General features: G+C 32.8%; 1 protein-coding gene across 2 annotated transcripts in view; it reads left to right on the forward strand.

The window, feature by feature from the left end:
• Positions 1–18280, forward strand: part of LOC124444320 (sushi domain-containing protein 2-like) — a 47942-nt gene that overhangs the window by 9984 nt on the left and 19678 nt on the right. For both annotated transcript variants that reach the window (XM_046994901.1, XM_046994902.1), the window contains exons 3-6: positions 6139–6255; positions 9181–9346; positions 17645–17893; positions 18015–18261. In XM_046994901.1, the coding sequence (XP_046850857.1) occupies positions 6139–6255; positions 9181–9346; positions 17645–17893; positions 18015–18261 (779 nt within the window). The remainder of the gene's footprint in view (positions 1–6138; positions 6256–9180; positions 9347–17644; positions 17894–18014; positions 18262–18280) is intronic.

Raw genomic sequence — 18280 nt, forward strand, 5'->3', positions numbered from 1 at the left:
ATTACGCCAGATGTTGCTACAAAGGCAATTGTGGCTCTTCATAACTACTTCATAGCTGACAGGTGTATTTCAAGTAATCCACTATGTCCATCTGACCTTATTGACCGTGACAGCAATCGTTCATTTACACTAGGTGGGTGGAGAAGGGAGAATGTCAATAATAGCAGGATGTAACACTTCTTGGATCCAATAACTATTCAATACAACCAAAAAATACCAGAGACTGTTTTAGAGATAATTTCATGTCACCAATAGGTTTAGTGCCATGGCAAGACATGATTGTAACATCACGACCTTCTATATGTTTGACAGACTTGCATTAGATGAAACAGTGGAGTGACATGTACTCTTAATGGTTAATTCAGCATTTCGAAACCCTATATTCCTTTTTTGTAATAAACACACTTTTGTCTTCAAACAACATATCAACATATTTCACAATAGAATTTGAAAGAAATATCAATAAAAAATAAACATGAGCAATTACGAAAAATTAATGCAAGAGTTCTAATGTTCATCATCCAACTCATACTTTATAAGAATGTTTTGTATTTCAACCCTTGCCATTCGGTTGCTCTAAGGAGGCAATTTATCTAATATATCCACAATGCTTTCACAAAACAATTGGTTTGAACTGCGCCCTTCATTTTTTTGTGTTGACACATCTTCTGACTTCGTTAAAGCAACAACCAACAACAAGTCAATCTTTTCTTGACGATCAAAATGTTTTTTGATCGCTCATAAGGCTGCTTTTTGTCACACTGATCTACATCCAGTTTGCGTTAACAAAGCTCTTTTTTACTGTCATATTTGTATGCTGTGAACCTTACTGATTTCTGTTCAGCAGATTCAGTTTTTTGTTCGTTTACTGATTGTTTGAAATATTCAGTGGGTTTACGTTTATGTTGCTTTCTGTTGAACGATTGGAAACAAAATCACTTAAAAAAAGCAATTGGTCGAAGAATTTGCATGTGGGTATCTTTGTCGCACCCGCGCCAGACTTTTGTCCACCACATATCTTTTTTAAGCAACGCATCATGTCATCGTGTAGGTTTTTCAACCTTCGTTTGAGCATTCCATTTAAAATACATTAAAAGACAAAAAACTTAGACAACATTTTTTGCTCTGTAAATTCAAAGATGATGGCTTTTGTTTTAATATTTTAAGTCATACTCAACTCAAAACTGCCTACAAGAATTTAATTCTGATTTTTTCCTCAACAACATAATTTCATCTGATAAAACAACTGTAAACACAGTACTGAGTACACTTAATACAACAGTATATAACATGCCTGCAAAAATATTTCACTTCTCAGAATAAAATAATAATATAATTCACAATTCCTGAGCCTGAGAACATTTTAATAAAAAATATTTATTGAAAACTAATGTTTACTAGTCTCAGTTAGCAGATAAAATTTGACATAGCATATGGTACTTGATAGTAATGAAGTAAATGGTTTGAACCGGGGAGTTTTGTAACATGTTTGCGGATGAAGATCGTCCAGGTTAGTAGAGTCTTGAGAAGGACCAGGGGCGGATCTAGGATTTTTCAAACATCAGTCATAAAACGTCGAACGCTCCGCACCTGGGGGGTCTGAGGCATTCTCCCCTGAGAAATTTTGAATTTCAGAGCCTTGAAAATGCCATTTTCAGCGTTTCAGAGCAATACAAAATGTATTTGTGGGCATCGTTTTTGCGTAAAAACAACACATTTTGCTTACGTTTTTTTCAAAAAAAAAGTGAAAAATACTTGAATGTTTTGCCAAATATTTAGGCTCATTATCATGCCAAATATATAGCTCATTAGCATGTCTAGGAACGTAAAATTTATTTTACAATAATGCTATTCAAAAACAGATATAGTCTTTAAAAATTTCTACCAAGTTGTCAGGCATAGACCCCCCTAGCGACCCCCACTCAAACCTCTATGTAATGAATTTAGTTAAGTTAGAAATTTGGTACTACAAGTGACAGTTCATAGATATAGAAAAGCTCAGACTTCAAACCATGCAAGTTTATTGTAACCCTTTACCCATCTCCACATCAGTGCCAGCAAATTCACCTTTTGAGAAAAAACTCAAAATTTTTTCTGCCAAAGGTTAAGCAAAAATTATCAGAGTGAAAATTTGCAGTTAAGGACAGCTTAATGCCATAAATGTTTATTAGGCATTTCACTAGACTATTATCTCCTGTAAGTATATGCAAGGTTTGCTATATAGCAATCACTAGTAGCATTGTATTTGCTAATACAAACAGAATGTAACGAGCATGTCTTTAATTATATAATTACATGAATGTTAAAATTGGTTCATGTGTCATGCTTACTGGTTATGATAAATATCTTTTCATATAATCAAAGCTTGTTTAAATGTAAATCAGAAATAATTTAGTTTAGAAATTATAATGATCATCAGAAAAATTACCTAGTGATCATGAAAAATACTTTGCTGTTTTGCCAAATTTCAAGGTTTATCTGCATACATAGAAAGGCATTTTTACTTTATAGAAAATGCTTTTCATACATCAATAGCCCTTTGGAATTTATGGCAAACAATCTGGAATGAGCCGTAGATTGACAGACCTTTACATCTCTACATGAGGTGTTCAGTTAGAAAAGGGGACAACATTCCATGTATGTGAAATACTCATGTTTAATACCATTCCAGTCAAATTGTCAAAATAAAAAGCTTCATGGATCAGAAGACTCAAAATCACAGGTTATAGTAAACAGCTTCTCATGTAATCAATGTTAGTTTTCTCAAATCTTAAACAATATGTAGTATAACTGTACAATGATTGAATGATCAATGATCATAAACTGAAAAACCCCAAACATTTGTTAATGATAAAGTAAATAATGGTATGGAGCCTTATGGCTACAGACGTTTTGTCCATTGAAATATATTTGCAGGAATGTAGGATTTCGCTGCCGTATAACGGCCACGATTCCCCAAGCACTAAAGAAATCATAGCTAAAAGTCCTTCGTCAACAACAATTTTAAGGTTTAATACCATACGCCATATTGACATAAATCGCATCACATACTCGCATAATTGACTTTGATATATTACATTCATGCATACACTTCACTTGTCCTTTACTTACGATTTTGGATGTAAATTTCTGCTGATAAAACTCAAAACAATGTTGGCTTTATTTTGAACATCAATGACTGAAATGTCGCTCGCGAGATCGTCTTTGCCAAGCATTTAAATTTATCCATAAATTTCCACCCTCTTGAAAAATTCACATTTTGGACAGCAGCATTCATGTCAATATATGAATTTGTAAAGATTTCCATAAATTCCATCTGATTGTAGTTTAGTTTCTATCATGCTTATAAAATTACTATAAAACGATCAAACATTCAATTCAGACAGTGAGCTTGACTATGTTAGTTCAGTTGGCTATCAGTCGAAATCCGTCAAACCAATCACAATAAAGCAAAAATTCAAATGAACCAATTGTAAGATAGCAATTGGACTCCCTTACACGTCCGGCCACCCTTATTATCAGTCGAGACCATTCCAGACTGTCCACTGATCTGGCTATTGACCAATAAAATAAGCGTTTTTGACGTTCATAGACTCCTTTATCCGTCGAACCAGTCAAGCCACCCCGCTTATCAGTCGGTTATTCCAGGTCAATTAAAATTCAACTGATCTGGTTACCAACGAGATATTCATTGGATTAATCATTAGTTTTCAGTAATAAATAATGCGGGATTTTTATCACGAAGTAAATGCGATAAGAAAATAAGAATAATTAATGAATTTTTAATTAATATGAATAGGTAATTTTTGAATTTCAAACATCAGTCGCGCGACGGATTTGACATACTCTAGATCCGCCCCTGAGAAGGACTGTTCTTGTTGTTGTTGATTCACGTTTCGACCATAGCGGTAGTCATCTTCAGAGTCAAGAGACTTCACTTTGTAATAACGTAACGATATATTCCAGAGAATTCCGTGGTTTCTTACCTCATCAATCAAATGTTTATCTATGCTGTCGTCATCCTCAACGTTTTCTGGTAATATAACATGCAAGTGACTAAAGTTTTCGTCTTGATTCACTTGCTGCATAATCTCTTCCTCCATAGACGCCATCTTGTTTTTGCTGTCCACCGCATGGTTTGCGATGAAAGTCAATGTGATTTCGAATCGTCAGCTTACCCGTCAGCGTTCTGGGGAACGCTGCGCGCACGATGCAATTGTGGAGAGAGAACTTTTATTTGCATGCGCAAACTTAAAAAACCGCTCGCTCGTGCAAAGTGATCGTAATGGAAAACCGCTTTAATACAACAGTTTTGACTGCAGCAGAGTTCTCAAGTACACCCCATTTGATCCAGTGATACTCTGGAATTATGTTTGCTGCCTAGCCTTCGGGCACTACAGTTTTATTTTGATTTTTAGTTAACCCGTACGAGTCAGGCTTAGACTTGTTGAGACTTGGGGTAGTATTAACATAAATTGCAACGAACGTACGGGTAGTTTGCCCACATTCTTCAATACTTTTCGTTCTGGATGCGTCCAGATTCTCGATCATTTTCAAATCAGATAAATTTTCTTTGCCTGCCATGTTTGCAGAGTGAAACAAAAAGACAAAGTGCAAGCCACTGGTCAGCGAGTATAGTTTGAGACAGTCAGATGTTATGTGATTTGTTAGTTTACCACCTCATTAACCCGCAAAAACCGGTTTTTTCATTTTTCCTCCGTTTAAATTTGAGCTTATCCTGCGAAAGTTAATTGCTATGCTAAACGGCGTTTTTTATCTATTGTTTAACTATCCACCGGGTAAGGAATTTATACGGTGGATTGCGTCTAAACGTCGTTTAGTTTAGACACCTTTCGTATAACCGGCCGCATGCATGAAACCTTAATCATCTTCATTAGGCTAGGTTATGCGATTGCTAACACAACACACGAGAGCTATCTCCTGAGCAAAAAGTAACTCGTGTGCCTTTTTGCTTAGCACGTAACTCATCGTGTTTGCTTGATTTTCATCGTGAGTGCTCGAGTTTTCACCTCAATCAACGAAAGGATGAATATCAAAATGTTTCATATTTTTGCCTCTTGAAGAGAAATCTAACCTTTTTGCAGGGATTGTAAGCTACGCATGCTCACCAAACGAAAATCAAACCTTGTATAAAAAAACCATGCTTTTGAGTCAAACGAAAAAATAGCCTTTTAAGGATAGAGGGTATAAAAGATACTGTTGCTAGTATTCATATTTTATAATATATATGCGTGTAACGCAACAATGGGAAAATATTTTATACATATGCATAAGGTATTATAAGTAAGATAAAACATAATGTATCAGCTACGATATAAATGGATTAGATGACCTTCAATTTTTCATTTTGAAAAGACGCCGTCGTAACAACTGGAAGGAATGTTGTCGAAAGATATTAATCATGTGACAATTATCTTCTGTTAATACTTTATATCTCCATGAACTAATATTACAATGCTACATGAACTGAGATCATATTTGATAGTACTGATTGCATGATTTAAATTATATAATTAGACAGTGGCAACAACAACAAATGCATCAACAAACAAATTAAGATGGAAAACCATAAGGACCCTTTTCTTTATGAATACGATTCTACTAAAACACTTAGATTATTCGCTCATGCTTTCTATGAAGCAATATAGTTAATTCGGGCTTTGCCCTTATTAACTATCAATTTATAAAAATCTTGAGCTCGTAATCTAATTAGTTATTATATAATATGAAAAACACCATTTATATTAAAATTTATGATCTCCATGTTATATGGCCTTCTTTATTTTCATCATGGACACCAAAGCACGGTCTTATTGTTTGTTTAACTTTCACTTGGTGAGCATGTAGCTTAGAACCACTGCACGTGGTGGGATTTCTTTTGGCGAAAAATATTAAACATATTCAATATCCGACTGAATTAGAGGTAAAATTTCAGTGAAAATCAAGCACGGATATTTAGCTATCTACGTGCTGAGCAAACATGCAGCATTTACTTTTTGTGTAGAGGATATGACAGTATTGTGATAAAGATGACAGTCGTAACAAGTACGAATTCGCGATAACAAGGAATAAAATTTTAAAACACTGTAATTTTTATAAATTATTGCATCATTTTAGTTGCAGAATACTTTTCAAACAATATTGGCAACAAATGGAATCAGCTCTTTTGCAATATTTTACTACAACAAAATTGAATGGACCTATGGAACAGCCAGCCGTAATACTGAAGCCCAGGTTAGTAAAAAAGAACACCGTCACAAAAAGTTTTTTTAATTGTACTCTAAAGGCTAATTTTCATGCAGCTGCATTTATGCATAGAGGAAAATGCTCGGGCGCATGTTGCTCTTAATTGTGAATGCTTTTCTACGTGGCGGAAATTGCCCTGGTGCGCTTTTTTTGGAAAAAAGACATGGCTGCTGTCAACAAAAGATAGTTACTTCTCCACGAGCTTAAAAAACACCGTAATTTCTATTTATATACTTCGTTGAAGAAAAAGGGATAGGATTCCTATCAAAATAGTAATTTTGAATGAGAAAATCACCGCTTCATTGCAGTGATCTTGAAGGCTGGAATTTGAGATCAAAACAACGCACTTAAAAGTAGAACGAATTCAACTTTGTCGCGTTGCTCTAGAGCTGCTTGAGAGCACAGAAGTGCTACTGACAATTTAAACTTCACAAAGTGGCGCATGCGTCATTCAATAAGAATGAGAGCATGTTGCGCTATAGCGTAAAATGCCGCTGCATTGAAGTTAGCCTTAATTAAGACTTGAGTAATCGTTCAAAAGTTGATCGCATTCGATTCGGGTGACATTAACAAATATGGCGACCATATTTTTAAGTGACATGAGTATTTTCATCGTAGCTTTAACAAATTTTACTGCAATAGGTGCTTGTCTTCTAGCAGGAAAGATAATATTGTTTTAGCATTTAAACTTAAAGGGATTTTTTAAGATGACCATTCTCTCTGTTTTTGATTGTTTTGAAAGGGACTCGATTAATTGTTGTAGGACTGTTTGACAGACATCAAAATATGTCAAGTATGAATGTATTTCGGCGAGTTTGGTCGTTTAGATTGCTTTCGAAAAGACTAAATAACATTCTTTAACGGAGTTCCATTATCGTATTTTTGAAAAAATACATTTTATCAGTTATTAACCCTAACCCTAACCCTAACCTAACTTGTTATTTTAGCGTTATTTTAAAACATTTAACAAATGAATGAAGGCAATTAAAGGATTTAGCTCAGTATTTTAGTTGTAATTTTAAAGATATAGAGCTATTGAATCTAAAAGTCTCACATATAATCAAGATGTACACATATATTTTTCAATTAAGAAATAAATCCTCATTGCTTGTACACAGGCATTGTTTTTGTCATGGTTGTTATTAAAATACTTGCACTTATAATTAAATTGTCGTGTGCTAAAATCAGCATTTATACTAAAAATTTTCCACAAAAAATCTTTCTCAAAAAACTTAGAACGCTGTTTTTACTAAAAAAAGGTTTTTTATCCATTGTTTTATTTTGAAGTAAACGCATTTGGGGCAAATTTTTGTGAGGTATGTGTATCAACAATTCCTTCAGTATGTGTTCTCAGTCAATAATTATAAATGTAAAAAAATATGTTAACTCATGTTGCTGATTTCATCTTAAACAGATACTAATCAGATTTTTAGCAAATTATAGTTAAATTTATGGCTGGAATGATTAAAGCACATAGTACAATATGTTTTTGTTTGTTGAGAATCAGTACGTGCATCACGGTGCATGTGCAATTTTCAGTGTTTAAGCTGAGTACACAACAATTTGAATGTGCATTTACTTAAATCACAAACATAACAAAAATAATGCCTATATACAAGCAAATTAACAGTTTGTTGTAAATAAGTTGAACAAATTAAATTTTCATATTCTGCGCAACTTTAAGTTTACTAACTTCTTATCTTTAAAAAGACAGCTCAAATTCTGAACATAGGTACTTTCCTTTTATTCATAAACAAAACGTTTCAAAAAGTGCTAAAATATTTCAAAAGGGTACAAAAAATAACCTTACACAAATACATTTTTTGACAACAAAAATATAAGAACTTTGTTGAAGTATGTGATTTAGTTTGTTCGAATGCACTTTAAACGGCCAAAATTGCCAAAAATACATTAATACATGAAACATTTTAATATCTGTCGTACACTTCTATTAAACTTGAATCGCTTTGAGAACTATATCAAACAAAAGGAATCGTTGTGTTCAAAAACTCTTTTATTAGAATGATAATAAAACGTTATTTTTAATTATATGTAGTTAGTGAAATAATTTTGAAAGAATCAGATCGGACTAAGTATTTAATGAATGAATATTATAAGCATTTCATATGCTACGCGATAAATTTTCCTCACGCTTCATTATTATGAACATTAAATTCACATGAGTTTTTTAGGTTTGCTGTTTTTACACAATTCTCTTCCACTGAGTTCTTCTGCTCATCATTGTGTTAGTGTTTACAATTCTCTATTAACCGTTCACTTAGATTTGATTTTTTTTAAATTAATTTACTAAATAGAAGTCATAACTAAATTAAAACGGGTGGAAGTGATCAAATATCTCGTTTTTAAAAGATTTTATTCAAGATTTAGGTTACAGCTGATAAAACTGGGTGAGTTGACAGATCTTTCTGTGTATAAGACATGACCTTAAAATGCCGAGTCAGCATCATGGTAATAAAACATTCGTTAATGCTTCATTAACGAGGGGTTGAAAGTAAATGGTGAAATATAATTTTTTTACTTATTTTATACTAATCAATCGAATGGTTCTGAGAATTTTTGGATTTTTTCAAATTTTTTGGTTTTGATAACTATGATGGCGTGATGGTGAATGAAATGTGAATTTCTGCTTATTGTGCACACTTATCGCTTGAGGCCACATTGATTACTTGCCTTTGCATTATTCCGCATAATATTATGAAATAAATTGCTATTTTTGAGAGGTGTTCAGCGAAAGTTGTGTTTTTGAGCACATTGGTCCACGGCCTACCTATTTCGCCGCCATATTTTATATAATTAAACAATTAAATGCGGTAAAATTTTGAGCATTAGATACGCGTGTCTGTAAAAAAGTGCTCTTAAATAGATTTTTATGCACCCTTTGCTAAATTTTAGGCTGGTTTTAACGCAGGTGATGGTATTCGATACTTCAACATCCCAAATTCTAGAACGCCTGCCATTATTAACATTACCTCAACATCAAACTATAATAAGCCGGGCTTCTGGATATTTCAAGTGGATGGAGAGACTGTTCAAAATCAGGGATGCACAATGAGTGGAGGTAGGGTTTTGTATTAGAAAAATTCAAAAGATTGTAAATTGTGGGCAGTGTTTGGAAGGGAAATTAAAAATTGCATGGCCTTACTATTATGTTTCAACGCTTTGGTGAAAAACAGACATTCTTTGATGTGGTGTAAACTACTTTTTTAGCTTCTTGGCAGAACAATAAATTTTACTATAAATACTTATATCATAACATTTGTTTTAGATCAGGTTTATCATTAAGATGCCTATATTAGGGTGAGGCAAATAACTATTTTTTTATTTTGTTAAGATAATTTTGATAACATTTGCAATATATTTGACATGACAAACATTTCATCTTCGTGTGTTTTTTTAGCATAGAATTAAGTCACTCTGTACTATGCATGTGATGTAAAAGGATAAAAGATGCATTCAATATATAAATATCATTATATATGATAATGATAAGGATTCTCTGGATTTGTTTTAAATTTTTATTAAGCTTTCAACTCGGTGCTTCGAGCCTTCGTCAGAATGTGACAATATATTATTTACAAAGATTTTGTAGGCGTTTGGAGCGTCTGATTGGTGGGTTAGTATTTGAGTTGATATTATTGGATGGTTGATATTATTGATATACAAAGTCTATATGCAATGTGCCCTCCCGGCTATCACCATAGTAAAATGGTGACTCCTGCACTTGAGACACAGGACATATATACATATATATATATCATGATGTTGAAAAAAATCACGAAAACTACAGATTGATTACGACAAGCCTGTTTCGTGATTGCTTAAATCTCCTGAAGAGTGAGCAATCAGGGAACAGGCTTGTCAAGATGAATCTGTAGTTTTCGTGACTTTTTTAACATCACTACATATATTTACGCTCTGCTCTCGGGCATCGAGAACTGTTTTATACTAAGAATCATCACATATAAACTTCCTATATAAGTATGTATTTTATTTAATAGCGTTCCCCGCATTGAAGAGGCGGGGTCATGCTCTTTAGGGAAATTTTGAATTTCAAATGCTTGGAAATGCCATTTTTAGCTTTTTAGTACAATACAAAATTTTTTTGTGGGCATCGTTTTTCCATGAAAACGACACATTTCGCTTACGTTTTTTCTCAGAAAACATAATGTTTAAGGCTTATTAGCATGCCTAGGAACATAAAATTTACTTTCTAACTATGCTATACCAAAAAACGATATGTTATTTAAAAATTTCTAACAAGTTTTCAAGCATAGGCTCTCCTAAATATCCCCATTCACATCTCTATGTAACGAGTTAAGTTAGAAATGAGATACTACAAGGGACAGTTCATAGATGTAAAAAAGCTTTCAAACCATTCACGTTTATTGTAACCTTTAAACCATTTCCACATACAGTGCCAGGAAAATCACCTTTTTAGAAAATATTCGATCTTTTATTTTGCCAAAGATTAAACAAGTTAGTGAGAGTGAAACTTTGCAATTATGGACAGCTTAAAGCCATTGATGTTTATTGGGCATTTCACCAAACTCTTATCTGCTGTAAGTCTATGCAAGCTGTGCTATATGTCAATTACTAGTAGCATTGTATTTGCTACTACAAACAGTCATATAATTACATGAAATGACAAGTACACATTATACAAAATTTTTGCCTGAAATTATTAAAATTGTCTCATGTGTCATGCTTACTGGTTATGATAAATATCTTTTCACATAATCAAAACTTGTTAAAACGTAAATCTGAAATGAGTTACTTTTGAAACTATAATGATCATCAGAAAAATTACCTAGTGTTCATGAAAAGTACTTGGATGTTTTCCAAATTTAAAGGCAAAACAGCCAAGTATTTATCTTCATACCTATGAAAAAGTTTTTACTTTATAGAAAATGTTTTTCCTACACCGAAATTTCTTGCGAATTTGAGACGTAGATCAACACACCTTGGCATCTCTACATGAGGTGTTAATTTAGAAAAGGGAACAGTATGTGACATAGGACAACATTTCATGCATGTGAAACAGCTTATGTTATATACTATCCCAGTCAAATTGTTAACCTAAAAAGGTTCATGGATCAGAAAGACTCATAATCACCGGTTATAGTAAACAGTGTCTCATCTAATCAACATTAGTTCGCTCGAATCTTAAACAATTAATGTATAGTAGAACTGTCCAAGGATTAAATTATCAATGATCATTAACTAGAAAGCCCCCAAAATTTTTTTATAATAAGGTAAATAATAGCATGGTACCTTATTGCTACAGATTTTTTGTACATTGAAACACATTTGAAGGAATGTAGTATTTTACTGCCATATTACGGCCAAGATTTTCCAAGCGCCAAAGAAATCGTAAATAAAAGTAATTCGCCGACAACAATTTTAGAAGTTTCACATCGCTTACCATAAGCCAGATTGACATAAATCGCATCACATACTCGCATAAATTGACTTTGATATTTTACAGTCATGCATACACTTCATTTATTCTTTACTTAGGATTTTGGATGTAAATTTCTGCTGAGAAATCTCTAAACAATGATGTCTTGCTTTTCTCAACATCAATGACTGAAATGTCTCTTGCAAGATTGTCTTTGCCGAGCATTTACAATTTATTCCTAAAGTTTTCATCTTCTTGAAAAAATCGCAGTCTGGACAGCAGCATTAATAGCAATATATGAATTTCTAAAAGATTTCCCTGAATTCTAATGGTGGCTCTGATTGTAGTTTCTATCTGGCTTTAACAAATTACTATGAAACGATTAAACATTCAATTCAGACAGTACGCTTAGGTGCTTGATTATGTTAGTTCAGTTGGCTAACAGTCGAAATCGGTCAAACCAATCGCATTAAGACAAAATTTGAACGAACCAATTACACGATAGCAATGGATTTTTCATACATTAGACAATGGATTTTCTGTTATTGAATTTAATAGTATATTATATTAAGGCAGAAGTTTGCATAAAATTGATAGATGAAAACAAAGAATATTGTATAGAAATCACTGAGTAAGCCTTTTTTGGTTTTCTGAATAGTAACTGCTTTAAATACTTGTAAAGTGTAGCACAATTTGATTTTGTTTTATTGATATATGAATTGGGCAAAATCCAAAAAAATCGTCAAAAACTTGTGCTTGCAATGATGTTTATAATTCAGTTGTGTTTTTGATACTTCCATCCCTCTTTTTCTCTTTGTTTTATCTTTCCTATATTTGTAATGTAAGTGCACAATTTGAATGATTAATGTTTCCACCTCAATGATAAATTTCATAAGCGGTTGCTAGTGGATTTTGTTCACATTTCTATTATCCAGTTTGGTATTGTGTTTATACAAGATTGATGAAGTGCATGTAATGCATATGTAATAGCAAGGCAATAAAACCAAATGAATTAAGTACATTTCGCGTACTTTTATTCTAGAAACGCAAAAGCTTTTTATAAATTATAATGTTATTAAATTATGTTACCTCTATACCTCAATCTAATGAAAAGAAATAAGAAGCATAAAGTTGTGGAAAAACTTTGAAAAGTCAATAAAAGTTTCTTTCGGAAAAGCAGCCAACAATGAATAGGAAACACTGGATAGGAAAAAAACAATAAATCATTTGTGTTTTCAGCTTTATCAGTTTTTGTAAGAATCTGCCTAGTCAATAACATCTCCAGTCATCCTTGCTCCTTCATCTTCCCTGCATGTTGTCAGCAAACAGAACATAACAAGCTCTGCTTCAAATCATGGGTACTGTTTGGTCTGAACGTTTCTTTTTAATATCTACCGACTGAGTAATATGTGCAGGGTCTTTTTTGCGTTAGGGAAACTATTGCGCAAATAGATTGGTAAATTTACAATTTAATGCATTAAAAAATAACAGAAAATTTTGCTAAGTTTTACAAACAAAAACAGGAAAGCATTAGTATATTTGGCGTTCAAGTCAGTCTTAAAAAAACGATATTCAGCTAATACGTTTTTTATGGCTTTTCAAGTGCACGTATAATTTCTTTTTAATCGTTTATGAACTAACAAAACAAGCAAATATCTCATCTGTAAGAATCGAGATGCTCTTTTTTGTGGAAACTACTACATCCAACAATTAAACAACTAAAGTGTTGGCATTATAAATGAATGCCAAAAAGCTAATGTGTTTGTTTCTGAAAAATGTGTTTAATTGACTATAGACATCAGGGGGAGGTTGAGGATATTTTTTCTGCAAAGCAAACAGTAGAAATAGGTCCTTTGGTATCCATGATTTTAACAACATGGCCCCAGTCGACTTAGCCCCTCCAGACATTATTTAACTCAACCATCGAGTTCTATTAAATTACCTGCATGGAAAAAGGAGTCTGGAATCGGTTATCAAAAAAATGGTAGTGAATAGGAAATTTTGGATGAAAATCTTACACTTTGAATTTTTTTTTATCATTCACTCCTTCCTGATTTCTGATAGACTTATGCTGCTGTTAGGCCTGTTTTATACGTTGCATTTTACATAAGTCGAATGTAGTCAAAACAAAACTTAGTGAGGATTTTTATCTCATTTTCTTATGTCTCGAATGCATTCGACATATGTAAAATGCGACGTATAAAACAGGCCTTACGCTTTCGATGCAAAGATATGCTTTAGCGTTTTATAGAACATGCACACAATTATACGAAGAAAATCTACGGTAAAGACACTTCAATTGTAGTTAAATAACAATTTAGATCAACAGATTCTACAGAGTGCATGTAAAGAAAATATCTTAAACATGGTGAGCTACAAAAAGAACTTAATGCAATGACCATGATATAATTCTGTTTTCTATTGGAAACTTTTTAAACATGATATTACTATAGAATAGTAAACTATTCAGTACAATTCTTGAACAAATGCAGAGTAGAACCACATTAATCGAAATTATTCTTTATTGAAATTACAAGTTTTGAAATCAAAGAGTTTCTGCTTCCCGTCATAGCACTGTGTATTACTGTACGAGAATTAAACATTTAAACAGTAGGAGTCCAGATATTTTGCGAGATTTGTAAATATTGTTTTGTATTAAAAGTAAAAGTAATTTGTATTTCGTAATGTTTTAAGAATCAATTTTGGGCAAAATAATAATTTGTACAAAGATCTTGGGAGGATTTGAAAACATATGTGTTTTGTTTTAATGTGGACAGTCAAAAACGGAGCCTTTTGAAAATGATGACGTCAATGACGTTTTCCCGCATTTTTTAAAATTCAAAACAAATATGGCGAACCTAAATGAGGACGTGATTTTTGTGATTTCCCAGCTTTAATTAATAGCTCATAAAAGAAGAATATCGACTCTACGCACATTCGTATTTTCTAGTGGCTTGCGCAACCACTATCAAATAAAGAAGCCATATGAAAAAAGGCCAAGAAGATTTTTGGTTCGTCCAGGAAGAACAAGCGCATGATGGGATAATTTTGTCTCTGAATATATGATAACCGAAGAATGGAAAGAGAATTTTGAATGTGTCGTTCTCCTGCCATAAAGCTTGCTGAACACCTTCGCTCATTTATTGAAGGAAAATCGACTCAAATGAGAGAACCAGTGAAATACACGTGGCAGACACGTTGCATTAGAGTGATTTAGCAAACACGTCGTTTCGTCTAAGACGTCATCAAATTTTTGCGAGCGATTTTGGTCTAGGACGCCACCACCTCGTAAAGTATTTATGAGTTAACAAACCCTTTGTAGGACTTCGTCAAAGAATAGTATGAAACAAGTTTCATCCATTTCGGAATTTTTCCTGCTGGGTCGTGTTTTCCGATTATTTTAAACTAAGTTTTTGATATCAAAAATATACTGCAGTATATTCATTTCAACATTTTAATAAAATTATAAATAAAAGCAATCTCATCGACATACGGCTTTGTGACTAAAATTGTTTTAACTCCGAGGAAACCCCCGAAATTGGAGCAGACCCCGCGTTGTTTATTTGTTTGTTTTTTTTTCGCTTTAGGAAACAAAATATTCGCATTTTTTTCTCAAATGAATATATGTAGGCCTATATAACCTTTTGACATGCAAATATCAAGGATATTTCCTTATTTATTTATTTATTTCAAGAAAATTTTCTTATAATTAGTCCATTTTTTCTTAAAATAAGAAAAAAAATTTGGTGTGTAAGAGGATCGAGACATCGGAGCAATGAGTTTTCAACAAGATGTTCGCGCAAAAATGACTTTCTTTGTACTCGTAGTTTGTACACTTTGCTACAGCTCGCTATTCTGGAAATGTTTACAGGAAAAAATATTAGGTGAAATCCTCCTTTACATAGTTATGCATAGCAATGAGAGTACGATGGATAGTTATCCAATGGATTGCTCTTCTCCTTTATTCGTGCTTTATGCAACACAATTTATCCTTTGGATAGGACTTACCTATATACAATCTTATATATAACCGCCCCCAGAAAAATACTGTTATAAAGCAAGTCGTCTTCAAAATCTGCGCTTAAATTTTATAATGCCGTATAGGTGTATAAACTGCCGGCATCCATAGGCGTACAAGGTGGGGTGCTGGGGATGAAGCAGCACCCCCAATTTTGAGCAAAAGGAGTAATGTCGGGCAATTTATGCCCAAAAGTTGTGCAATATTTGGTCTTTTGTGGACAAAACAATAAGAAAATTAATTACTATAATTAACAAACTAAATAAGCAAATAGGAAAAAATTTTATTACTGGGCAAATTATCTTCGACCTTTTCCTTAGCTATTTATTTTAATAATACTGTCAGATAAAAGTATTTCGCGTAGCTTAAATATGTAAAAAAAGTGTTTTTTATCTAAACCATAGTTGGGGTACAGTAACATTAAGGCTTTAAAATTTATCAGGCAATATTTTCCATCCTTCATTACGTCTTTCTGGCTTTCACATTTAAATTGAATTAAATATATATTAGAGTAATAAGTTATAAGTTTAACGTCGTATGACAACAGAAAACTACCAAGACAAATATTCAAAGCAGGTGTATTGCAAAGAGTGGTGTGTTTTTCGCTTTATATGAATTCTTTTTATATTGTTAAATTTTAACAGAATAACAATGTCATTAGGAAAAACGTAAAAGGGATAGTAACACAATACTTTATTAAAATTAATATTGTATTTTATTAAGTGTCTGAACTTTAAAGCGTCATTTTTCTTCTGCGTAATTTTTTTGCGTCATGTGCTAATTTTATTTGTGTGCAAAATAACTACATTCCATCACTTATCCCTTTTTCAGGGAACTGTCATGCAAACTTTGCAAAGGTTTCTTTAATGTTTGAGGCTAAGGTGATAATGAATATTTCTAGGGTAGGATGCCTTATGGTGCACGGAAATGCAAAAATATTGAAATTGAAAGCATGGAGAAATCTACAAATTCTACGCCATATTTAAGTTTTCCACGTGTTATCCTTTGGTAACAATTTAATAATCAGTTGACGAATTAGTAAATTCGCACTGATCTCATTTGTATGATGTTTCATTAATGAATTCATAGTCTATGCATTATTTGCAATAAATTATTGTTTTTTTCGTTCTTACATGCATTGTTTTTGCCACTTTGTGCAAAATTTTTGACCATTTAGAAACAATGGTTAGAAATGAGTAGCAATCGGTGACCTTTAAGCTTATGATAAATGGATAAAATATTTTATGCAAAAATAGCTAAGTATGGTACGATATCAGTTAGTAAAAGTTAAAGTACTTAGGCAATAAATACACAAACGTGAAGTATTCAAGCAACTTAGCAATCTTATTGACGTTATTAATATGTTTTAGACATCAATCCAGTCATATAGTGCTTTTATATCGTTTTTGTTGGGTAGGAAAGTGTCAGGACCCCCATTTTTTTGGCCCCGTACGCCCATGCTGGCATCGCTTAACTATAAATAATCAAAGAAACATTCAAACAGCGTTTTATGATATTACACCATTTAGTCACAAACCTCTAAGCTCTAAAAGCCCACAAAGATAACATTTTCGATTTATTAAAGTTTGTATGAAGTGAAACTTCATGGTTTCATAATTTCAAGTAGAAGATACATTTTTGTTGCAAACAAATTAAAATTAGTTTTCATTAACAATAAAAACTTTTTCGAATGAAGCTTTTTTGCAGTGGCGTAGCCAGCCCGCAAGTTTTGGTCCTGCTATGTTAATTTTATTCATTAACATTATTTTTGTCTTTAGAAATCTGTTGTTTTTACAATGAGTGAACACAGAAAATTTAACATAGCATGACCAAACTTCCAGGCTGGCTACTCCACTGCTTTTTCGTCAAATTTAAAGACTGTTTCGCCTGTGCTCTATTTTTCTCAATCGATCATGTGAAATATTTTTGCATCCTTATAGATTTAGTGCTCTCACCAAGGTCAGGAAATGAGTTAGGAGGAACTGAAGTATACATTGGTGGACCATGTTTTGATGCTAAACAGGTTATTGTTTGTCGATTCAACAAAACTATTGAGACCGGTGGTGAATACGTGAGTCCAGAGTTAGCAACTTGTATAACACCATCGTTTTACGTTGTTGGACGTATCCCAGTGGAGTTGTCGTTAGATGGTGGAGCAACATACAACTTTACTGGAACGTTTAGATCAAGTTAGTTTTAAGAATTGTTCGAATGTAAATTGAATAGTTTTTGTTTTGTAAAAAGGTTCATGCTTAGCTAAAATTAGCAAAATTCCTTTTCTGAATTTTTACTAAAGAGAGTTTTTTTTAGTTTCATTAGGAAGAATAAAACCAGACATCCAAGGGCTTGAAGTAAAGCATTGGGCTAATTCTTCCAAAACGATTTTGACTTGGAATAAATACGCAATCAACGCATCTCACATAAATATTGAAATTTTTCAATTTGATGATGTGGAGCATCGTCTTAAGCAAGACGTTCTAGCTACCTTTCAACATGTACCTAATTCAGGCAGATATCAACTTGATTTTAGTGAGAAAAGTATTGCTGCCAAATCAAGGTAAGAAACAATATTGGTT

This window comes from Xenia sp. Carnegie-2017, unplaced genomic scaffold (genome assembly GCF_021976095.1).
Source record: "Xenia sp. Carnegie-2017 unplaced genomic scaffold, XeniaSp_v1 HiC_scaffold_21, whole genome shotgun sequence".
Classification (NCBI taxonomy): domain Eukaryota; kingdom Metazoa; phylum Cnidaria; class Anthozoa; order Malacalcyonacea; family Xeniidae; genus Xenia; species Xenia sp. Carnegie-2017.